The 24,488-nt window shown below is 40.8% G+C and overlaps 2 protein-coding genes across 5 annotated transcripts; both read left to right on the top strand.

Moving 5' to 3' along the window:
* Positions 1 to 125: 125 nt before the first annotated feature.
* On the top strand, positions 126 to 5,842 carry zgc:66448 (MDS1 and EVI1 complex locus protein). 2 transcript variants are annotated; one of them, XM_019364570.2, is made up of 3 exons: positions 126 to 608; positions 875 to 4,068; positions 4,231 to 5,842. In XM_019364570.2, exons 1-3 carry the CDS (start codon positions 215 to 217, stop codon positions 4,429 to 4,431), a joined length of 3,789 nt encoding a protein of 1,262 aa, XP_019220115.1. In that variant the 5' UTR covers positions 126 to 214; the 3' UTR covers positions 4,432 to 5,842. The 2 variants fall into 2 exon arrangements, with proteins under 2 accessions (XP_019220115.1, XP_013122496.1); XM_013267042.3 differs by having other exon boundaries at positions 131 to 608; positions 875 to 5,842.
* A 1,982-nt stretch (positions 5,843 to 7,824) lies between these two features.
* Positions 7,825 to 22,745, top strand: si:ch211-261d7.6 (zinc finger protein 91). Of its 3 annotated transcripts, none has more exons than XM_019364569.2 (4): positions 7,825 to 8,330; positions 17,112 to 17,621; positions 19,767 to 20,273; positions 20,462 to 22,745. In XM_019364569.2, exons 1-4 carry the CDS (start codon positions 8,216 to 8,218, stop codon positions 21,706 to 21,708), a joined length of 2,379 nt encoding a protein of 792 aa, XP_019220114.1. In that variant the 5' UTR covers positions 7,825 to 8,215; the 3' UTR covers positions 21,709 to 22,745. The 3 variants fall into 3 exon arrangements, with proteins under 3 accessions (XP_019220114.1, XP_019220113.1, XP_025767507.1); XM_025911722.1 differs by lacking the exon at positions 7,825 to 8,330 and adding an exon at positions 16,461 to 16,479; XM_019364568.2 differs by lacking the exons at positions 17,112 to 17,621; positions 19,767 to 20,273; positions 20,462 to 22,745 and adding an exon at positions 10,140 to 15,565 and having other exon boundaries at positions 7,919 to 8,330.
* The last annotated feature ends 1,743 nt before the right edge of the window (positions 22,746 to 24,488 follow it).

Below are 24,488 nucleotides of genomic sequence, written 5' to 3' on the forward strand. Positions count from 1 at the left end.
AGAAACTGTCAAGTGTTTATAAAAACAACTCCAAAACAGTAGTAAAGAGGAAACGCGTGATTTAACGTTTCAAAATATATTTACCGAAACGATGAAGTGAACCGGGCTGAGCGTAATTATCGTTTTATTTTGAAAGTTTCGACCGGAAATTTGATTCCTGACTAGCATGATCCTTGTGTGCTCTGGTCTGGACAAGGGGGTGCATGGGTGAAACATGGCCGCCGCAGACCCAGCGAAGTCTCCCAAACGGCAGAAAATAGCCGAGGAGGAGGTGGAAACATGTGGGGAGAAAACCGAGGCGGTGGAGTCGGGGTGCAGTGCACGCCAGAAAGATGAGAATACGTGTAATAAAACTGGGGGTAGCCCCAACGATGAGCAGAGAGCTGATGTTGGCAGCGACGGCGGCGGTTGTGTTGCCAGCCATTCGGAGGTTACTGTCGAGTCCGGTGCTGGAGCCGACAAAACGACATGCATTTTACCGGAGGACCTGAGAGCGGCTGAAAAAATGGCCGAGGCCAGTGGCAGTGACCAGCGTCCATTCGACTGGTCCGAGACTGAAGATGACGGCGAAGAAGCACAGACGCACGCGGAGGAAAATGATAAGTGTGGTATGCTAACAATGTTGATGTATTTTACTGTTAGCTTTAGCCTCCGGGGCTAACCTGAGCTGTAGCTATCACTGCTGGTTCTGTTCTGCACTGTGAGTTCTGCTGACATTATTGACCACGGCACACCGAAGCATCAGCCCTGCACCGCTGGTTGTTAACGACTCTCAGGATGCATATGCTAGGGTGGCTGCATGCAGTTTGTCAGACTGTTTGTTTTCTAACTTATTACTGTGGTGTTGTTTTTGTGTTTTTATTTTCTCTTGCAGACCTCAACAGTGTCTGTGAGGATGCTGAAGAGGTGCGGCAGGACAACCGTGTTGACAGTGACATTGCCACAAATGCAGAAGAGCCACATGTGGAGGAGAAGAGCGCAGTTAAACCACAGAATGAGGATTTTGTGGGCGAAGTGGACGGCATAGAGGATGTGGTTGAAGATGATGAGGAGGCAGACCAAGGGGTGGATACTGATTTGACTGCTAAGCAGAAAAAGTGCCGCTTGGTCTGCAAAGAGTGCGGGAAGAGGTTCACCCGCCGCGAGACGTTTAACCTCCACCGGCACTTTCATGCGCATGAGGACGAGCTCACTCCCCTCACCTGTAAAGAATGCGGCCTTACCTTTCAGCACCGCAGCAGCCTCATCAAACACCGAAACGAACACAGGCAGAATGAGGAGCTGCAGCTCGTCACTCCAAAAAAGGAGGTGCAAACGATGGAGGAGGGCATTTTTCAGTGTGCAGAGTGTGAGAGGATATTCTCCACAGTCAGCCAGCTGAGAGACCACAACTGCAGCAATACAGTAGAAAAGCCTTACCACTGCCCCCTGTGCCGCCAAGAGTTCCAGTTTAAGGTCTCCGTCACTAAGCACATGATGACCCATTCTCACGAGAGCACCTTTACGTGCCAAGAGTGCAGTCAAACTTTCCCAAACACTACAGCCTTGCGCTTCCACCAGAGGTGTCACGCCGCCCTAAAGCCCTATGAATGCCCCGAATGCGGCATGGTTTTTAAACACTACTCCGTCATGGAAGACCACCGTCGCAAGCACACCGACAACAGCCGCTCTCACCTGTGCAACATCTGTGGTAAGACTTTCAAGTACAGCAGCCTCCTTCATCAGCATCAGTATCTGCACACAGGGCAGAAGCCCTTCCGCTGCCCCGAATGTGGGAAAAAATTTGCTTTTGCCCAGAACATGAAGGCGCACTGCCGCCAGCATAGACTGCGTGAAACCAACTCCTGTAGTGCACAGACCAGTAAGCAGGCCCCTGCTGCCGAACAGGAGGAGGTAAGAGGGCTGGGAAAGGAGAACGCACACCAGAGCGAGGAACCAAAACGCACATTTAACTGCCCCCTTTGTCCCCAGACATACTGTGCACCAGCTAACCTGAGAGCCCACATGCTCATTCATGAAGCCGAGTATGAAAAGGTGGAGAGATCACCCCGGCTCCCAAAGGATGCAAACAAGTACTGGGATAAGGGACACACCTGCCCACACTGTCCATCCATTTATCGGGACGAGTCCAGTTTAAATGTGCATCTTTTAAGTGTCCACAAATCTTTTTCACAGTATTTAGAAAGACTGGCTGCTCCACCTAAAAAACAATTCACTCCATTCACCAGTGATAATGTGCAGGTGAAGTGGAAAAGCGAAAGCATAAGTGTTAAGTCGTACAAGTGTTCAGAGTGCGGAAAAACTTTCCGCCATCGTTCAGTGTTGGAACTGCATATGCGCATACATTCCAAGGACAAGCCTTACCAGTGTAAAGTGTGCGGCAAGGGCTTTAGATTCAGTAGCTATTTACAGCAGCATCTCATCATTCACACAGGCAAGAAGCCATACAAATGTCCAGACTGCGGGAAGGACTTTGCCTTCCTGCAGAACATGAGAACGCATCAAAAGCTGCATCAGGAAAAACCGTTCCGCTGCACCAGCTGCCGCAAAGGCTACAGCGATGAGATCCAGCTGCAGCACCACATGTTGTCACATAATGGTGACAAACCTCACAAGTGTGACCAGTGTGACAAAAGCTTCGGGTTAGCATATCTGCTCCGTGATCACATGAACACGCACACAGGAGAGAGACCTCATCGCTGTGATGAGTGTCACAAAACCTTTTCGTGGTTTAGTAGCTTGCTGGTACACCAGAAGATCCACGCTCGTAAGCGGCAGAGTTTCAGCCAGTACAGTTCTTTCCCAATGAGCTCTAGGATGAGGGGGAGGGGGAGGAGGGGTGGGAGGCCAGTGTGGGGATTTTCTAGACCTTTAGGAGGCTCAGGGATGACTACTCCTCAGCAGCTTTCTTATCCGGTTTCTGTAGTGAGAGACGCTGAGCTCCACAGGAGGGCAGTACAGCCGCCATCTTCCATGCATGCATCTCGCATGGATTTACAGAGCAGGCAACAAAAGGAGCAGTGGCTGTCCGAGCTACACCCTCAGCCAGTGCAGTGGAAGGTAGATGGTGGGGAAGTAATGCCCGTTCCATCATCGCAGCACCAACATGGAGCCCCCCAGCAGACACAGTTTGACAGCTCAGTGCTACAGCAGCACCATCGGACAAGTTCATCCTGGGCAGATATTCCTCTGATAAGTCAGTCAGGCTCCACGTCTGCTCAGAGTTTAGATTCGGCACACACAAAAGACGGCGCGTCTTCTGTTGCCGCCTCTCACCTGGCGTCCGTGCCAAAAAAATCCAGCCCGTCAGCAGTGAACGAGATGGTGCAGCACAGGCAGCACAAGCCTGTTTCCTGGAGCAGCACTCCCACATCTACAGTGCTAGCTTCCACAAGTTCTGTGCAACACGAATTTTCTGTTCCCTCCTCCTACATAGACGGGGCAGCTCTGTGGAGTGTCAGGCCTACTCCACTATTAAATTCACAGGGCTCGCCAAGTAAGCTCGGGCAAGAGCTTCAGCTGCCAAGATGGTCAGTTACCCCAGTGTCCTCACAAAAGGAGCCGTCAACACCTCCTAAGAAGGAGGACAGAGTGTGGGACTTGAGTAATCCTCAAGTAATACCTTCGACTGTTAGCCAGCCAGAGAAGCCATGGAACGGCTGTGAGCCGCAAAAGCCATGGGCTTCTGGCTTAGCAGGTGCATCCACCTCAGCTCAAATAGACCAAAGCAGTGCTATGCCAATTTCCAGTCCTGTCTCACATGGGGCCAGCAGCACCTTATGGGACATACAAACAACACCAGGAATTCCAAAGACTATAAACTCCACTGAGAAGTTAGTAAATAATCAAGATTTTCAGCTGCAGCAAAAGCAGACGTCATCTGGCTGGGCCAATGTACAGACAGCAACACAGAAGGTTCCCATCTCCATTCAGTACGAGCCTCATCGTTTTGGACAGGGCATGGGAACACCAGTATGGGGCTTCCAAAACAACCCAGTGGGTCCTCAAACCCTGCTTTCTGGGCAACTCAAACCAGGGAATGGACAGGAGCTGCAGCAACAACCAATGGTAACAGGCACTCAAATAATCATAAATCAGCCTTCTCCTTTTTTCTCACCTCCACTTGCTCCGCTCCCTCCTCTTGCTTTGCCTGGCCCTCACCCTCTTCACTCTGTCGCAGTTGGTGCACTTCCAAGACCTCCACACCCAAATATTTTTTTCACACCACAGGCAGTCATGAGCGAGAGGCCACACATGCCACAGACCCTGTCCCTACCTCAACTTGCCCCGCGGACAGAACCTCACAAACTTGGAACTCGTTTGCCTTTTGCCCCTGAACGGCTTCTCCAGTGCATGATATGCGGGTGCTCTCTTCCTCGGGAGCTGGATTTACAAATGCATTACTTGCAACATGCACAAGGAGAGATTTGACAATTCTACTCTAGCAACAAGACTTAGTTTTAGATTTTTGTTTGTTTGTTTGTTTGTTTGTTTCTTAATAATTTTATTATTTGGTGGAACCTCATTTATCACACATGGATGAGCATTAGACAAAAAGATGGGGAAGGTGAAACATGGTTTAGCCTGTACACTTGTTACACATTTGAAGTCTTTTGGCTCCAGATTAGATTGCACAGTCAGGGTGTGTTTTGACATGAAGGGTGTGTACACGTGCCATTCAAAGTGTTTTGCTATCTTTTAAAATGCATATCCAAATACTTCTAGATTAATGAGGTTCTACTGTAAGGTCTACATTTCATTTATTGCCAATGACCTTTAGATTTAGATAATATTAGTACTTTTCTAGTTCCGGTCATATGTCCTGAATCATTTGTACTGTGTTTCTTCATGTACAGTATACTGTGTGCCTTTTTATGAGTACAGTCTGCATGTCTGCTGTCTTTGGTATCCTAGGCCTAGTTTGTGCTTATTAAGGTAGACTCAACAATGTGACCTCACTCCCAAAATGCAGAGCAACTATTTCAAAGATACTGTAAAGAAATGTGTGTTTTTGCTTTTGGAGAAGTGAGGGGGATTGTTGCACTCACAGATTAGATTTGTCAGAACATAACAAGGAAAAAAAACTGTACACATACAGTATAAACCTCTTAGGGAGCACTTGTGATCACAGGGCCACTGGCCCGGTCCAAATATGCGACGAGTAAAAAGCAAAACTATTTCTAATATGTAATTGTGATTTCACGGTAAGAGTTTTATGTAACTGCAACACTTGGGGTGGCCATTGGGGCTGGGGCAATTTGGCACCTTTACACAATTAATGACTGTTGACCAATTTTGTAAGAAATGTTAGAATTATGTGATGTTTTGTCATTAACATTTTTTACAGTGGCAAGAAAGGAAAATAATTGGTTACATACATTTTTTGCTTCAATTGGTCCAGTGTGCATCTCTAAATAACTATTTCAGATTGGAATGTACCCATGTTTGTAAAAATTAATTCCACTTTTTAGTGCGTAAATGTATTTTTTTTGTGAATAATGAATGATCTCATTCCGTAACAGTAGATCTAGGTGAGTACATCATCACATCTCCTTCCGTTATGAAAATGGGCATTAGATTAGCTCTGGTGGCCCGCCAAGTGACTGACAATATTCATTACTGCTATCTGCTGTAGAAATAAACAAATGGTTCATATGTAAAAATAAAATGAAAAAAAAAAAAGCCACAAAAAGAAGGAAAAGCTAAACAACTTCCTGTGCATTTCAACATTCATCGATTCAAAAACATGCCCTTCTACCTCTATCCACTGTTTTAGCATGGAAGATTTTTCCCATGATGTCTACATATTGGATTAAAATAAAAACCTGCCTTTGATTATAAACTTGTGTGGTGCAGTACTTCATAGTTAGCATAAACCAGCATTAGCACGTGGACATTGCTATTATAGGGAACTCTTTAACCTTAGTGTGACAGGGCAGGATCATTTTTGAACATGTGCTTTTTTTTTTTCTACCCAGGAATTAGGTCACTGGATAATGGAAAGCTGTATGGGTTCGTGTATAACCCATGAAAATATGTTTTGCATTAGAGGCTTTATTTTTTGTGAGTTTCTATGTTTAATCATTACATTGTAATCTTTTTCACAGCTTAGAGACTCGGAGTAGCAAGATTTACTATTTGTAGAAGCCTTTAAATAGATATTTAATGCCGAATGAGACGATGAAAATGATTCAGTGAATGATGGGTTAACTCCTTTTTCAATAAATAAACTTATAAATTAACTTATTTGAAAAAAAAAAAAACCCAGATAAAACATGTGTTGAAACATATTCATGTATGATTTATTTAAAAAGATGTGTTGACCTCTTGAGGACTGATGCAGTAAGAAAAAAGTTACAATGTTCTGTCGCGGAAATTGGCCAAGTGGTGGAGTTAAACCTTCTTGCTGTAGGGCAACCTTCAAACCACCACACCACCATGCTACCCTAAGCTTTAGATCCACCAGTCAGTATAGAAGTGCCAGATTAAATGCTGTAAATAAACCAGTGAATAAGAGCACACTGAGATGAAATAATTAGTATGAAAATTAAAGAAATACTTTCAGTTTCTTATCAGCCATTCACATACTCTTGTTTAGTGGTGTGATTTAGGGCGGGCGGGCGGGCGGGGAGGGGGGTTAGCATCCAAGTTTGAAGTTTGATAGTGTAATGAAATCTGAGCTTCATATCCCAAATACTTTTCTAGATTTTTTTTAGAAGTTCAATCTGCCCACTTTCAAGTTTGTTTGTTTTTTTACATTTAAATTGCAATTTTTGAACATAATTATATCTCAAAAACCATTAACAATTAAAAGCCTGAAAATTTCCCTGGTGTTTGGAGGCTCCTGAAGGGCAGTGTGCATGCTTACAAAGTGGGTGTCAAAAATGAAAAATATTTAACAAAATTACTCTCCCAAAGAAAACTAGAGTAACATTTGGAAACTTAACCATGCTTGTTTATTTGGTGCAACTTGTAATATTTGCTCAATGCAGCATAAAAGTTGAATGAAAATAGTATTTTCCTCTTTTTAGTGACATAGGAATGTGTTAAAAATATTATAGATTATTTATTTTTGCATTGTTGTGAAATAAATTGAAAAAACTTCACAAACTGTCACTAGTCTTTTACAGTGTGACAGGGGTTTTTTTTGTATTAGTGTGTACTCAAATATGGGACTTTACAGGACTGCTTCTTTTTTCACATTTTAACTACCCAGTATTCAGACATGAATATTATCTGTCCCAAATTACTGATGCTGATTCAGTTGTATGGTACAAACAACTAAGCCACTTTAGCTTACCTGTTTGTGCAGACAACCATATTCCCCATGGTTAAATGCAGCTGTTTGGGTTTAATTCCAACCCAAGGTCCTTTGGTGTGTTTCCAGTTTTCCTGTCCAATACTCTCCTATCAAATAAAGGAAAAAAGCTATCAGAAAATAATGTTGAAGAGGAAAACCACTTGTGATATCCATTTACTCTGACTAAGATTAAAGGGGGGAAAAAAAGACTAGAACGAATTTCAGGCTTTTATCCATAATAGTCTTTGAGATATTCATTTTCAAACATTTGCTCAGATTTTAATGTGTGCAAAAAAGAACTAAAAAGGAATGGACTGGCTTTTAAAAAAAATCAATATATCAAAAATGTATTTGATACATGATCCTTAAATTTCACAGGTCACCGAATTAAACTTTAATACTGTGTACTGTTGATCAATTAGTATAAGTAAATGCATTTTATTTTTTAAGCTGTCTTTTAAAATAGCTAACTAGTTCCAATCAACTGCACTATATATGTAACTTTAGTTTTAGTGGAGAACAGCTCCTCCTGTTCTGCAACAAGTGGAACAGTTTGAGGGCGTTTGTTTTTCAGGAGTAATGTACCACCACCACCACTGGCGTCGCTGCAGGCTGACAACTTCGTGTTGAAGCAAAAAAAAGAGAAGAAGAAGACACTTCCGCTGAGGGGAAGGATAGGCGCACTGCGCAGGTGTTCTGACTACAGCTCGCCTTTATATGTACACCAACCGCTTTATTAAAACGGTTAATGATACTTCTCCGTTATATTTTAGCGAACTAGACTTATATTACACACTGTTTTCACTCCCGTGGAGTTGACTTAGTGGTAAAAAAATAATTTGTATTAAAAAAAAAAAAACAACGGCGGCGCTGTTAAGCTAACAAGCACTAGCGCCACCAAGCAGCCACGCCAAGATGGAGGGATCTGCTTCCTCGACCAGCGTAGAGGACGGAGCTGAAAACAAACGCCACGCTGACGAAGGGACACTTGAAGAGAACGCCGGTCCATCGACTGAAGAAACCGCTGACAGTAAGCATCCATCAGCAGGCCGTGACTTAAACATTTACGCTCCACCGTTAACACAGCATCAGTGCGTTCCTGTGCATGGGCTTCCTGCACTCCATTAATAGGAAAATGCAAATATTTGACTTGAAGGCAGATTTATAAAGTGCTCTTTTAACACCAATAACAAGTATAAAGTTACCAGTTCGAGTTAAAGGCTTCCCAGCATTTTCAGTGGGGCATATTGACCAAACAGCGCCAGCCCTGGTCAAAGTTAATACTCAGCCATATGGATCGAAAATTATGTGACTGTTTTAATAATCCAGTCTTACGACATTGAATCAGTGCGTTGCCAGAAGCAAATCTATGTATTGCTGGAAACATGCTTTTTCTGTAATCCTACTGAACAATATTAATGTTTGGGCAGGCCATAATAAGAGAAGTGCTCAATCTGCGGTATCTCCAGGTTGTTTTTTTCCATAATAATCTTTCCCTTGGTATTCATTTCATTTGCATTAACAATCTGGCACCAGCTATGCATGCTTTATTCTTAATATCAGATTTGTGTGCGCATTGTTGTTTTTACATTGATGACCGCACAATGTTCTTAAAGTCTTGTTTATATTTTAATACCAATTCACAATTTAAGTCTTCCCCCTCATAATAGACTACAAAATTATGACTTTTAAACTGTAAAACTGAAACTTCATATCACCAAAAATAATTTGCGATTAATTACAGTATATTAATCTTCATAGAAGATAAAAGAAGACCATAGAAGACTATGGAAGACCACCTTTGTGATCCAGCTACCCAATTTCTCTGTGCAAGAAACTGCACAATGACAATAAAAAGTCTAAGTCTAAAAGTAAACGGATTTTAGATTTAGAACTAGTTTTAAATGAGACTTTTCTGATTATTGTTTTATCAGTATACAAACTTTAGCAATCAACGGAAGGAAGTTTTGTTTTCCTGAGCGTGGTTGTGTAACAACTAAAGCATTGCTTGTTTTTTTTAGATCAATAGGAGATATTTATTTATACAGCAAACAATAATAATCATACAGTTTCTCTTGGCTGTTTCCATTCAAAGCATTTAGTATGCTTTTACGTGTATATGTAGGTGAAAGCAGAATGTCTTCACTGCTTTTGCACCTCGACTTCTTGCTGTTGAGACATCAGACTAAAGTTTCAGCAGGTCAGCAGGCAGATCATCACTATTCCTTTGTAAAAGCTTCAATGGGGACATGTTTTTAACACATAAAAAGCACTGCACTTTTCAGAGTAACAGTTGTGGGTCACTGCTCTTAATTTCAGAAATATTGGATAAAAATTAATCTGTTTGGATTGAGTTTTGTTGAAAAACACAGCCTTTACTTATTAATTCTAATAAACGTTTAAATGGGAGTTGATGTATGCCATTAAATTAGATTTTATCTAAACATGGTTGTCCACAGTGTGCAGGTGCTTTGCGGACCTTCGGTAACATTTGTCTATTTAAAAAGAAATGCAACTGTACAGCAACAGTATAAAATAACAAAATTATTCATCTTCAAGGTATTTTAGTCCTAAGCAGTGTATTTGCACCTCAGTACTGACACGTTTTTTTTGTGTTTTGTTTTTTAATGGTAAGTGTTATTTTTCTCCTATCATTTCTTTGTTTTATATGGAAATTGTGCAGTTGTGTGATTATACTGTAAGCTCAAGTTATATTTAAAATAAAGACATTTTTGCACCTCTGTTTTTTGTTTTGTTTTTTTAAAAAATTTCCTTTCTTTTTTCTTCTCTGAAAACAGGAGTGGCTTTGACCTCCTCTTTTCCCCTTTTCTATTTCTAGGGAGTGGGGTTTTCTGCTGTCAGCATTGTGGAGAAGGCTTCAGAGAGGAGGCAGCCTTCTTGAAGCATCTGCGTGAGCATCCACAAGAAAGCATGTGTTTGGACAAGCACATGGATGAGCTACATGATGCAGAAAAGGACAATGAAGCGATTCACTTTTGTTCTTTATGTTCAACCTCATTTATTGACCTGAGTGAATACCACTTGCATATGGAGAAGAACCACGATCAGATCTCTCAAAAGGAGACTGGTATCCGGATTAATGCTGGCTTAGCAAAACAACACACTTATGAATGTCAGGACTGTGGGAAATCTTATGGTGTGATTGGACACTTTCTCAACCATCAGCGCTCACACAGACAACCCTCCAAATCAGTTTTTCATGACCTTCAGCATTTGAAAAAGAAGTCCTTTCAGTGCGAGTCTTGTGGGAGAAATTATTCTCGTGCTTCAGCTCTTGATGCCCATCGTCGTTGTCATGAGGAAAAGTTGATTAAGCCCAGAAACAGGAGTTCAGGAGATGCAATTCCAGCTGGGGAGTCATTAGCAGAAACAAAGACAGGTGAAAGTCAAACAGAGGATTATTCTGAAAAGGTATTTACATGCTCATGTGGGAAAGCTTTTTCTGCCCTGATGCGACTTAAGACTCATCAGAGATTTAGCCGCAACAGTCAGTGTTCTCCTGAAGAAATGAAACAAAAGCCAAAGAAGAACTGCAACGAGTTTTACTGCAGCGAGTGTAAAAAGGGTTTCAGTGGCCATATTGCTCTCTTTAACCATCAGCGATGGCATGCCAATCATGCTGATAATTCTGCAAAAAGGTTCCCATGTGAGGAATGTGGAAAAGTGTTTATGACTCTTACGTTCTACTACAGGCATCAGCGCACTGCGCACAGTGACGAGACCCCAGCAAAGTCATTTCACCATCAGCTGTGCCAGCTACAGAAGAAGGCATTTGAATGTAAAGATTGCGGGCTAAAGTTCTCCAGGTCTTCAGCACTTCATTCTCATCAGCTTCATCACACAGATGTTTTTAGAGAAACTGAGAAGGAGGCCCAGATGTGTTCCTCTCTACCTCAAGACCAAATGGCAGAAAGCGGAAGAGCAGAGATTGACTTGGAAACGTCTACAGAAGGAAAAGTGCAGCTGGACAGTTTGCCTCCGACCAACATGACTGAAGAGTTGTACGTAGTTGAGATTGATGAAGACATGGAAAGTTATGAACCCGGTGACTTTAACGTACAGGTTATCAGTGCAAGTGAGTCTGAGGATGAGCCACCCCAAGATCTGAATCCTGACCTGGAGCTGGTGTGTGAATCCGATCAGGAGGGAAGAGATGACGGTGATATTGTTTCCAAACCAGAAATGGACTTGAAAATTGTACAAATTGACTTTGACCAGGCTGACGAGCCGATTGCACTGATAGCGAGGGAAGCTGAGAATAAATCAGCAGAAGACAGGTTTGATTGTCCAGAGTGTTATCGCTGGTTTTCTAGTTCTTCATCGCTGCGTGTTCACAGAATGTGGCATGGCGTTCATAAGAGAAGACAGCAGGCACAAGGTCAGTCACCACCTCTTTACGCATGTGACTCTTGTGGTCATGAAGCAAGTAGCTTTGAGGCACACTGCCATCACATACAGACCCACGGTGGTCAGAAGCCAAGCAGCGATGCATTTCAGGAGGAGGAGGGATTCGAGAAGAACAATCTGACATGCAGTGAATGTGGCAAAGTTTTCTCTCGTTTGTCTGCCTTGGTCTCTCATCAGTTGCATCATCCCAAAAGAAAACAGTTCCAGTGCCCAGATTGCACAATGTCTTATTTGCATGCAGCTAGCCTGTTTAACCATATGAAAACCTGCTCTGCACAAAAAAAGGAAAATATTTCAGTCAGTAAGAAAGAATACAATCCAAAGAAAACCCTACTGGGCCCGAAGATCTATCATTGTGAGCAGTGTGGAAAGGGTTTTTGGTCTTTAGGGGCTTTCTCACACCACAAGCAAAATCCGACAGAGTGTGCAGATTTGAGGCTGAGAAAAGGTGTGCCGGGATCCTCTGTTAACGGACACCAACGCTCTAGCATGAAGGTTGCATGTCCGGTGTGTGGCAGAAAATTTCGGCACAGAGGCATCATGACATTGCACATGCGAAAGCATGAAAATGGAAATCACAAATGCGAACTCTGCAACAGGTCATTCCGCCTTTTTTCCAGCCTCCTTAGACACCAGGTGGTGCATAATGACCAGTTGCTCCCACCACCCATCAAGTCTTTTCAGCATCAAGTTGAACAGCTGAAAAAGAACACCTACAGCTGTCCTGACTGCGGGAAGTTGTTTTCACGGGCCAAAGCACTGCAGTTTCATATGAAAAGCCATGGTTATGAGAGTGGGCATTCTCCATCATCATCGTGGTCCAGAGTCACACTGGAGGATCTACAGTGCACTACGTGCCTTGCACATTTCAACAGCAAGGTGTCTTTAAGGGCTCATCAGAAACTGTGCATTAAAAGAGACAATCAGGTTGTTGCAAATACAGAAAACGATGATGCTCTAAGATTGTGCGAAGGCAGCATGGATGCTAGCACACGTGAAAGCTCTGACCAGTCAAAGGTACATACACCACTAAAGAGTGAAATGGATGGCATGGAACCAGAGATGGAAAATGACACAGGTGAAGGAGAACTGGCAAACCCACCTGCATCCAATATGAAATACAAATGCAAAAAATGTGACAGAAGCTTTTCAGTGGTTGGGGCTTTAAATTTTCACAAAAGAATTCATGCTGAGGGCTACAGGTCTTTACCAAAATCCAAACTGGCCATTTCTACAATATTAAAAAAACCTAAACAAGAAGAGCAGGGTAAAGGACTGTTTCACTGCTCTGAGTGTGGGAGGCGGTTCATGTCTAACTCAGCCCTGGGCTCCCACAAACGATGGCACAAAGAAAAGAAATCTTCGCGGCCCCTGCTAAAAGATGATGATTTGAAATCTCTTAACCACAAAACTGTAGATGGAACTTTTCAGTGCAAAAACTGTGGCAAACAGTTTTTTAACCACCGCGTTCTGCAGCGCCACCAGATGTTTAATCCACCGTGTCAAAGCAAAGCTGTACCAGAGCCAGATTTGAGCAGCAGCGAACCAGGCAAGGCATTTGTGCAAGATTCACTTCTAGCCAAGAACAGTAAAACTTTAGAGACTGTAGCTCATCAGGGAAACGAGGCGTTTGACCAGGCTCCAGAACAAGTCAAAAGAAATTGCAGTGAGAGTGAAGCCATATTACTGGCACTGAAGCCAAAACCTCACCAGTGTCCCCTCTGCTCAATGACCTTTACTAAAGCAAGAGGACTGCGTGCTCACAAATGGCAGGCCCACGCAAAGAGCACAAAAGGCAAACGCAAAGCTGCTTTGAGTATAAAAAAAGAACCTGTTGCCTCAAGTAGTGAGATGAGGCAAACGGAAGATTCATCAGCAGTAGAAAACACCAGTGTGATGTTAAAAAGTAGCACCGTTGACAGAGAGGGGATGAAAATCACATTGGATTCTCCTGTGAAATTGTGTCAGGACTCCAGGGAGTGGGGCATTTCTGAAGGCGCCCCCAACTTTAAGAGAGTTTACCTGGATGTGAAGCAGGAGTCGAAACTGGATAATCAAACTCCTAAAGCTGCAGCTGAGGTTCCTCCACAAGTCAGCTGTGTATTGGAGAACACAGCCAAATGCTTCTTCAAGTGTGATAAGTGTGGGAAAGCTTTCCAAACAGAGGAACAATTAGAGGCCCATAAGGCAAAGGCACAGAGTCGGCCTTACTCCTGTGCTCTGTGCTGCCAAGGCTTTTGGACTGAGAATCAGCTACATCAGCATCTTGCTTGGCACGACGAAGTCCGCTGCCGTCTGCCGAATGAGGTACGCTATAGACTCAGTGCTGCTATGACCTCAAAGCCTCTAAAACCCAACTCCCCTGCTGCTGACAACAGAGGAAAGTTTTTCCCATCTTCTAAAGTGATTCGACCTACGCTCAACTCAGCGGGCCAGTCACAAAGTAGCCATAAGTGCCAACACTGTGGCAAAGCCTTTCTTTCACCGACTGCATTACAGAAACACAAAACGGAGCAGTGCAGCAGCAGTGACTCATACCATTGCTCCGTTTGCCCCAGGACCTTCCGTGAAATCCAAGACCTCATCGAGCATCACCAGGAATGTATCAGCGATTACAAAAGACAAAGCGACGCTCCTGCTGCTGTCTCTGCAGGAGATTCCAATGGCCTTACCTGCCTTGAATGTGGAACTACTTTTTGTCAAGAAACGGATTTGCACCAGCATTATATTGAACACACCCACAGAGTGAATTAAAGCAAAGAAACCTGAAAAGAACTGAAATAATGACTCTGTACATAGATGTTGGCTTTTTTTGAAACTTCCAAAAATGTTTCTTAGAAAATTTCTTTTTTGCACCTTTTACTTTGGCTAAATAGTTCCTAATTTGTTTGTATAGTATTTGAGATTCGTTGTACTTAAACATGTAACACTGGACTAGTTTATGCTGAGCAGCCATAGCATTAAAACCACTGGCAGTTAAAATCGGTAACAAAGATCACTCTATTACGTTATTAAGTTGATATTAGTCCTATTTTGACCTGCACCACAAATCAAAACGGTGTTTAAGACCAAGCAACCAGACGGGACCAGAAAGAGCTGCACTGTGCAAGAGGTGGCTTTAATGATCTGGCTGGTGGAGGTACAAATGTGAAAATATACAGTGTTGTTTTTGTTTTGTTTTGTTTTCTGGGGGGGCACTGATGTCATAGATCTCATAGATTTTTTTGCTGTTTTAAATTGACCTGTCGTGAATGTAAATTGAACTTGATTAATTTCTTTGGGGACCACTCTCTTTCATTTTTGGATAAATTTACGCATGTAAATTGCCCAGAGAAATGAAAAGTGCTGTTGACACACTACTTGCAAAGTGTTGAAAGACATGCTAAACAATGTTGCACCACACGTATGTGCTAATTTTGCTGCTGTTTTTGTTAAGAACTGATGTTTTGTTGAAGGATGAATGACGTTTTGCATATTTTACAGAAAGATAAAGAGACCTGAAATTCAGCAATGCGTACTCTTTACATAACCTGGTAGGAAAAACAAAATTCCTGTCTAACATCACTTGGTCACTTCCATTATTATAAACTATACTACGTTCAGGCCATTGGATGCTTTGTACAATGCATTACGCGTTAACTGATTTATAAGCTCCTCTGTTGAATCTTTATAGTGTTATTTCTATTGTGTGATAAAATATTCATTACTTAAAGTAGCATTTATGTTCTTGTAGTATAGTTCTAAGTAGGCAAAGGCTACTTTGTTATATTTATTTGGGTTTTTTTCCTAGAAGTCAAAGAAGTTGAAAATAAACTAACTTGTTTTTGCCATGATTAATGGTTGTGTGATTAATTCAGTCAGTCTGCATGTTGTAGTCATGTCTGGGTTGTTAATATTGTTGTTTCCCATTTCCCACTCATTTCCAGATTACTTATCTTACGAATATGCCAATATGTGGGTGACATAAATTGCTTTTGGATTACTACGTTTCGTATCTAGCATGTAATAAATAGAGAACCTTGATGTGTCAATAAAGTAGCAAACTAAAAGTTTGCTACTAAAACAATGTACAAATAAGTAAAAGCATGTGTTGTTGATATTAGTTAAGGCTCTGCAGTGATATAGGTCCAGCTTCCTCCAATTTAAAGATGTGTTTGCAGTGTGTGCTGGATGGGTCATATTGCCTGCTGTAGCACTGATCAACAAACATTTTGTTACTGGGATTCTTTCACCTGTACTTCCACAAATTTCACTTACTGACTCCAAATATGAGAGCTGTTTTCTTCTAGTTTCACATTTTTTTGTTGTTATGATGATGTTCCACTGATTCACTGGATAACAGGACTGGACAGAAATGGAGATGCATTTCAGTGTTTAAGACAGTGCACTCTCCAGAAAACTGAAGCCAAAATTAAAGGTGATTTTCTTGGTCCTGATGAACATGAACTGATTCTTCACGATGAGTTCAAAAGGAAACTTAAACCAGCTGAATTAGCAGCAATCGAGCAGGTTGTTTCTTGGCAGTCACATAGCTGTTAATAGTGATAGTGATAATAGAGCTTGTGGATAAACATGCTGAAAGCATATCAGATAACGAGTGCCAGAATGTCACTGAAGATGCACTTTCTACATTCTCTCATTTTCTCCACCAGATCTGTGTGATGTCAGCAATGAGTGCCGCTAAAGATTTCATCAAGATATGAAAGTGATGAAAAACCGATATCAGGGAAAACTGAATCAGAGCATGATGGGTGACCACTGTTGGTTCTTGCAAAGAGAAATGACTGTGCAGTGAAATCCAGACTCAAACATTTCTGAGCACCCTGAGCATGCTTGTTTTTATTTTTAGCTAAATTGATAGAAATATGCTTAAATGCAACTCCGGTGTTGTCTTTGTTTAAAAAAAAAAACAAAAAAAAACACAAAAAACAATTTTGGTGGCAAATAGTTTAAATCCCAGATATAGTGTCAGTATATTGATATTCAAAAATACTGAAATGGCAACGTGACTCTCAAAAACCTAATGTGCAGGCTTAAATCAGATTTCTTATCTAAAATCAGTGTAAAAAAATTCTCAGTGGCAAACAGAAAATATTTGTATACATCAGTGTAATCAGGAGGGGCTAAAAGATGTCTTTACTGTCAGTGCCTTGAAATCAGTATTTTTATGCTTAATTTTAGGTATTTTTTTTACATTTCCTATTTAATTTTATTTGAGGGTTTTTTTTGCACATGCTGACATGTGATCACTTTTTAATGTCTGATGAATCATAGAATAATTTATCTCAGACTGTCAAAATAAAATATTGCTCAGACATGTAACACACAGGCTGCCATAATAATCTACAGAGTAATTAAACATTTCTCCTGTCGCTCTTTGCAGATAAAGAACTCAGTGTTGAATGTAAGGACTGTGGGCTGAAGTTTGCACAGCAGGAGCTCTACGAGACTCACCTCCACCAGCACGCCGTGGAAGACGAGGAAACTCCGATGGAAGAGGACAGGACAGCAGAAACAGTCTCTGAGAGAGCAGACGATGGAGAAAGCAGAAATGAAGATGTGAAAAATACACTTAGACGGGGTTACACCTGTGTGACCTGTGGAAAGAATTATAAATACCGGGTTTCATTCCAAAAACACCAGCGCCTCCACAGGAAGAGGTCCTCTAAAGGAGATAAAACGAATGCAAACATGCAAGAGCAGCCGAGAAAAGAAGACCATGTGGAGAGAAGTGACGGTGAAGGTCCAGGCGAGGATGCAAGGACTGCAGAGCATGACAGCTCTGTGGAGTCTGATTGTACGGAGCCTGTGTGTCACTCAAAGGTTTCCAAACTATCTGATGGGTCTGAATCAGAAGATGTACGATCGCAAACCAGAGGAGAGGTGGATGAGAGTGAGTCATAGCATGCGAACATGCACACACAGAGACAAGTGGTAATAAGAGTGCTTGGATTGTGATGTTAGGAGATGACATGCCAGTTCTTCACATGTCTGCTAGCTGACCATCTGAAATTTGGCTGAAAAAAATTCAAAGAGGAAAGTTATACTTATTAATAGGAAATAAGCAAAATTCCAGGTCTCTACTGGCCTTAGTTTTCTTTGAAAGAAATTTGCTTGAAGTCCCTAAAATATTTGTGTTATTGACAGATCTGAAGTGCTGTAGTTTTACAGGCAGGGAACTGAGATTGTATGTACAATTTTTCATACAAAAGGCTCAAAATATTCTTTAAAAGAGTCCAATTCTGGTGAAAAAACACACACACTTTTTCATCCAGCTATGACACTATTGTACTAAATCTAAATGAACAAGTTCCTTTTAATATTATATCCAAAATTTGTCATGATGATCGCTCTGATTTTCCTCAGTATAAATTATTTTTTCCATGCTTACATACGGCAGCCAGAGTCTGTAATACATTCTAATATTTCTAAGATTTGCTGGATTTAAGATTAAGAGTCTAAATTTCACGTGGTGCTTTTTATTTACAAGGTGAGATAGCATGCTTACCAAATTCATTAGACCACAACCCAGTGTAAGGTTGATGCCACAGCTGCCCTAAAATAACAGTTTTGGTAATTACCAAATCATGTTTTATGTTTCTGTAATGTGCAAGATCTTTAATCAAAATGATATTTTTAATGCCGAAATATAATTATTGCTCTACTCCATGTATTTTTAAATTGACTGCTTTACAAAAGAGCTGGGAAAAAATATCGTAAAATATGATATTATTAGATTAAGATGCCAAATTACGGTCATTTACTTGTATTTGTGAACAGATGAGTTCTTTTTAGTGTTTGAATGATTCATTTCTGAGTTTTTAAAGAAGTCTAGTGTGCAGCTGAAATTTGGGTGTAAAAATGCAGGCCCAGTTTATTTTCCTAATCTCTAAAGTTTTGGGGTTTTCTTGTTTTTATGACAAGTGATCTAATAAATTTGTTAAGCACTGTAACTTTTGAGGCACTTTCCCAAATTGCATTTTCACATTTTATATTAAATTATTGCTAAGATAGAATTCTTAATCAAGAATCATCTCACCAGTGGTGCCGAATCATTCAGCTATTAAACTAAACAGAAACCATAACTACTCCACCGCAACATTTATTTCTTTTGCAAGAACTTAATACATAATCAAACTAAGTGAATGCAACACATTCACTTACCTCAATTGTTTGTCTTCAGTGTTAATAAAACAAATGTTATTCAAATGTGTTTCCAGTCACAAAATATGTAATTCTCAGGATTTTGATGTCATTCTCCTTTAATGCATATCTGTGTCCAGAGGTGGAATAATGAACTTGTGTTTTTGTTCTGTAACGGCATTCAGCACACATCTGTTCTTTCTGTGCAGAAAAATCTACTTGCTGGATGACTCAGTTTAAATTCTTATAAAATGGGAAAATGAGAGAAAACATGATCTTAAATTTAACAGGAACTTTTGTGTGTCAGAAGCTGTAAATTAAAATCTGGTTTCTACGGGATTCCAGATCTGCTGTCAGAGGCTGGACATCCAACAATTTTAAGTACTTCAAGCATCTATTACTGAATGTTAATTTGAGCTACACTCCTTCCTGAGAGTTTATATTTATAGAGCTATGGTATCAGATATTTAAACATGTAAAGAGCTCAGATGACTTTACTAGATAGTGGGATATTAAAATAGATCCTCAAAAATGATAGGTTTTTTTTGTGTGTTTTTCTATTTTCTTCTCCTGAAATACTTAAGTGGAGTCCAACCTGTGCTTTTTTGTTTTTGTTTTTAAACTGCTAAAAATTTAAGAGTAATGTTAAAAATTGTGCAAGTTTTCCACAGACTGTGATCAGTTGGTTGCTTTACATTAGATGGTAACTTTGTGAGTAATGAGCTGTCCTCCTGATTTGAGACAAACTTTCAGATGATGAAATACAGAATGATCACTTGTCTAAAAGAATTTATAAAATCATAACAGGTTTATTCTACATCTTCATAACTTACACTAAACATTTAATCCATGTCAATAATTTTTGCACTTAAATTTCTCCTGACGCTCTTTGCAGATAAAGAACTCAGTGTTGAATGTAAGGACTGTGGGCTGAAGTTTGCACAGCAGGAGCTCTACGAGACTCACCTCCACCAGCACGCCGTGGAAGACGAGGAAGCTCCGATGGAAGAGGACAGGACAGAAACAGTCTCTGAGAGAGCAGACGATGGAGAAAGCAGAAATGAAGATGTGAAAAATACACTTAGACGGGGTTACACCTGCGTGACCTGTGGAAAGAATTATAAATATTGGGTTTCATTCCAAAAACACCAGCGCCTCCACAGGAAGAGGTCCTCTAAAGGAGATAAAACGAATGCAAACATGCAAGAGCAGCCGAGAAAAGAAGACAATGTGGAGAGAAGTGACGGTGAAGGTCCAGGCGAGGATGCAAGGACTGCAGAGCATGACAGCTCTGTGGAGTCTGATTGTACGGAGCCTGTGTGTCACTCAAAGGTTTCCAAACTATCTGATGGGTCTGAATCAGAAGATGTACGATCGCAAACCAGAGGAGAGGTGGATGAGAGTGAGTCACAACATGCGAACCCCTTTTTTTTAATTATTATTAGTGTTAGAGCTGAAACAGGTTGGTTTACTGCAACCCTGCTTAACAGCATGTCACCATGATACTACATCTTCACCATTTACACTAAACATTTAATCAGTACCAAGATTTACTGTACTTAGTAACTTTTGTCTTTTTTTCCTTTGTAGATGAGGAGCACAGAGTTGAATGTAAAGACTGTGGGCTGAAGTTCACAGAGTGGGAAAACTACGAGACTCACCTGCACCAGCACGCTCTGGAAGAGGAGGAAGGGGAGATTGAAGACCGCTTGGTAGCAGAACCAGTGCCAGAGAGAGAAGATGCTGGAGAAAATGGAGATGAAAGCATGATTGGCAATAGAGCTGAGTGTGATGAGAGCGATTCAGCCCAAACAGGGACCTCAGACCCGATTCAAAGTTTTGGAGTTTCCACCGCCTCAGTGAAGAATGCACCTAGAAAAGATTATGTTTGCTCGATCTGTGGAAAGATTTACGCATACCTGGTTTCTTTCAAAAAACACCAACAGCTGCACGAAAACGAGTCCTCTGCATCAGCGAAACCTCCAAACGAGTCAATTTTGCGCCAGTACGAGTGTCCAGATTGTGGGATGCTGTTCATCAGACGAACACGGCTAATCTCCCACCTGAGAGTTCACAGAGCATGCATTTCATTAAAATCAGCCCCTCACAGATGTGATACTTGTAACAAGGACTTTGCTTCTGTGTGGCTGTGGTTGGCTCACGCTGAGCTACATAAACAGAATCCATTTTGGTGTTTGAGCTGCGCGCACGGCTTTAGAGATGAGGCGTCACTAGACAAACACCTGCAAAATCACTATCGCAGGCACGGGAGCATCCGCACGTCTGCACAACCCACCGGTCACTTCAGCAACCATGGTGGAGCTAAGCAGAGCTTCTCCAATCCCGGAAAGGTAATTTCACATCAAAAACAGCATCGTACCAACTCTGTGAACCTGGGAGGTTTGATTAAAAGGAGTGCTCTTCTCCCTTGTGTTGAAGAAGAGCCAGAAATGAATGCAGACTTAAAAGAACCACCAGACGAGGAGGAAAGCACACAGAAAACAGGTCTACAAAGCCCATGTGAGAAGATTGAGGATCGTGACAGATCTGACGAGTCAGACTGTGGAGAACCGGTGTTTCACTTTAAGATTTTGAAACAAGCTAGCTTGGCTGATCTGTCTGACGAGTCCAAATCAGGAGACGTACAGTCACAAAGAAGAAACGAGTCGGACGAGACCAAGTCACAGGAAATAAACGTGCACAGCGACCATAAGTACTGGGAATGGGAGTGCTTTGACTGTGATATGGGCTTTGATGATGTGGCAAAGCTGCACTCACATTATATAAAACATGCAACTGGGGAGTTGCCTATACTGTGGGATAACACAGAGGGATGAGGTGTCACTGAAGCATTTGATTTCTCACCCCTGCTTCTGTTCAGATCTTTTTTAAGGACATCATACAGCTGCTACAACTAAACTTTCGCCCTTTTTTAAAACATTTTTTTACACTTATTCCTGATGAGTTTTATTTTTAAAAAATCATGCATTGCAGTACACTAACAACAAATATCTACACCAAGGAGGCCTATTTGAGGTATAGCCTCAATGTGCTATGAGATTAAACATTTTAAGGCATATTTTCAATACATAAAATCCAACCAAGAGACTGAGAAACATTCTTGAATTAAACAGGTCAAAAAGAAAAAAGGAAAACTTGAGTACAGCTGTTCACTCTGTGTTCCTTTAATGTTTTCCTTAAAAAAAACCCAAAATCCTGGAGAATCTTTTCACTGCAGATGCTGACACAGACAGGATTTTATGAATGTGCCAGCTGAGGACGTACGAGACATCCATCTCTGAAATTAGACATACTGATGTTCATGTCTTCTTGCTCAGTTGTGCCCCAGAGCCTGTCATTTCATTCTCTCCTCTCTCCAGAGTTTGTGAAAGGCTGACCTGTGAAATGTGGATTACTCACTGTTGTAGGAAATCTTCAGTTTTCTGTCGGTTTCCCACATAAAAACAGAACTCTTGAACACTCTCACTCAATGCTGGGATATTTATTGAATTCCAGCGTTTCTGTCCATCTGACCTGTATCAAGTAACTGGACAATATTCCTTCTCCCTCACTCTCACCTTATTCCAGTATCCAGAGGTGTTTTGACATTTTAAATGTATAATTAAACCCAGACACACAGCTAACCAAATCGACATGTCCTTTTGCTGATGTACTAAGTGGAGATGTTTTTTTTCTTCTAGTGATTAATTAGCTTTACAACTTCAAAAACGTTGATTTTTTTGCTACTAGTTGCTGAAAATGGGCATGTGGTTGCCTAATCAGAAATTCCATCCAGATATTGTCAAATTAAATGATTTCTGATCAGTTTAATAGCGTATAAAATGGCAGCCAATAAAGGAAAAATGATAAACGACTTCACTGATTTTAGAGTAGGTGTATTAATGAGTGCTAAGATAGATAGTTGATAGATAGTTTGCCAGTAACAGTCACTAGTTTGAAAAATGTAACAGTTCATAATGTTCAGTGGTTCATTTTTTAATACAATGAGAGCTAATTGCATTCAAGAGACTTTTATGAGATTTCACGAATTATAAATTAAGCAAAGAAGTTCACAACTTCATCTGCTTGATGCACTTCCTGTTTCTAAGTCTAGAAGCTATATTAAAATCGAGGGCCGCACATAAATGCAAGAGACATCTATAACACAGTACATACAAAGCCCAATCCAAAAAATTTGTAATGATGAGTAAATGTAAAAAACAAAACAACAAAATGCAATCAATTGGAAAGTACACAAACCCGTGTTTTTTTTTCAGAGAACACGAAATGTTTAAATGTAGAAAATGTAGAGTTTGAAGAAAAATGTTTAATCATTATAAATTTGATGGCACGTCTCAGAAAAGTTTGCATGGTGGCAATAAAGGCTTTAAAGGTAAGTGGTACTAAAAAGAAACAGCAGGAGGAACATTTTTGCAGCTCATTAGGTTAATTGGGAACAGTCTGAGTATAAAAAGGACATCTTAGAGAGGCAGAGTTTTGCATATCTGCAAAAAACAAAAACTACAATTTCAGAATAATTTCCCTCAACTTACATTCAAAATCTTGATAATTTTATTGTTTTCATAATATCATCAAAAGATTCAGAGAATCTGGAGAAATCTCTGTGGGCAAGGGATAAGGCGAAAATCTGTATCGCATGCCTGGGATCTTCGAGTCCCGACATAATTCTGTCCCTGAAATTACTGCATGTGCAGGTTTGTGAAGAAGCCATATGTGAACATGATCCAGAAACACTGCTGTCATCTCTGGGTCAAAACTCATTTAAAATGGAATGAAGCAAAAACTGTTCTGTGGTTAGTTAAAAATCCTGCATCTCTGATGGTATGGAGGTGGTTTAGCATCTATGGAACTGGCAGCTTTCACATCTGGAAGACATCAGTGCTGTAAGGTATATACAGGTTTTAGATCAACACATGGTCCCATCCAGGCAGCCTTTTTTTCCAAGGAAGTCCTTTCATATTTCAGACTGCATTTCTTACAGCAGCTTTGAAGCAGAAGAGTCCAGATGTTGAACCGACCTGCCTGCAGTCCAAACCTTTCACCAGCTGAAAACATTTGATGCATCATCAAATGAAAATACAACAAAGAAGACTCAGAACTGTTGAGCAGTTAGAATCCTACATCAGACAAGAATGGGACAACATTCCTCTCACAAAATGATGATAATACTACTACTACTAATAATAATAATAACTTTATTTATAAAGCGCTTTCAGACAAAGTGTTGTACAGCTATTTGAAAACAAAGAGATAAATAAAAGTGATGCATAGCAAGTACAAGTTGAAAACAGTCCAGCAGATGCTTTCCTCAGTTCCCAAACATTTACAGATTGTTGTTATAAGGAGAAGGAATGCCACACACACGTGTTGTTACCATCAAATACAAAATTAGCTTATATTTTTCTTAAAATAGTACATTTTCTCAATTTAACCATTTTCTATGTTTTCTGTGTTGTATTGTCAATAAAGTATGGGCTCATGACTTTTGCAAATCATTGTAGTCTGTTTTTATTAATCTTTTACGCAGTATCCCAACTTTTGGGGAATTAGGTTTATATACAACAGACGCTTCACATTAAAATGACAGTTTTTGTGA

The sequence above is a fragment of the Oreochromis niloticus genome, linkage group LG11 (genome assembly GCF_001858045.2).
Source record: "Oreochromis niloticus isolate F11D_XX linkage group LG11, O_niloticus_UMD_NMBU, whole genome shotgun sequence".
Classification (NCBI taxonomy): Eukaryota; Metazoa; Chordata; class Actinopteri; order Cichliformes; family Cichlidae; genus Oreochromis; species Oreochromis niloticus.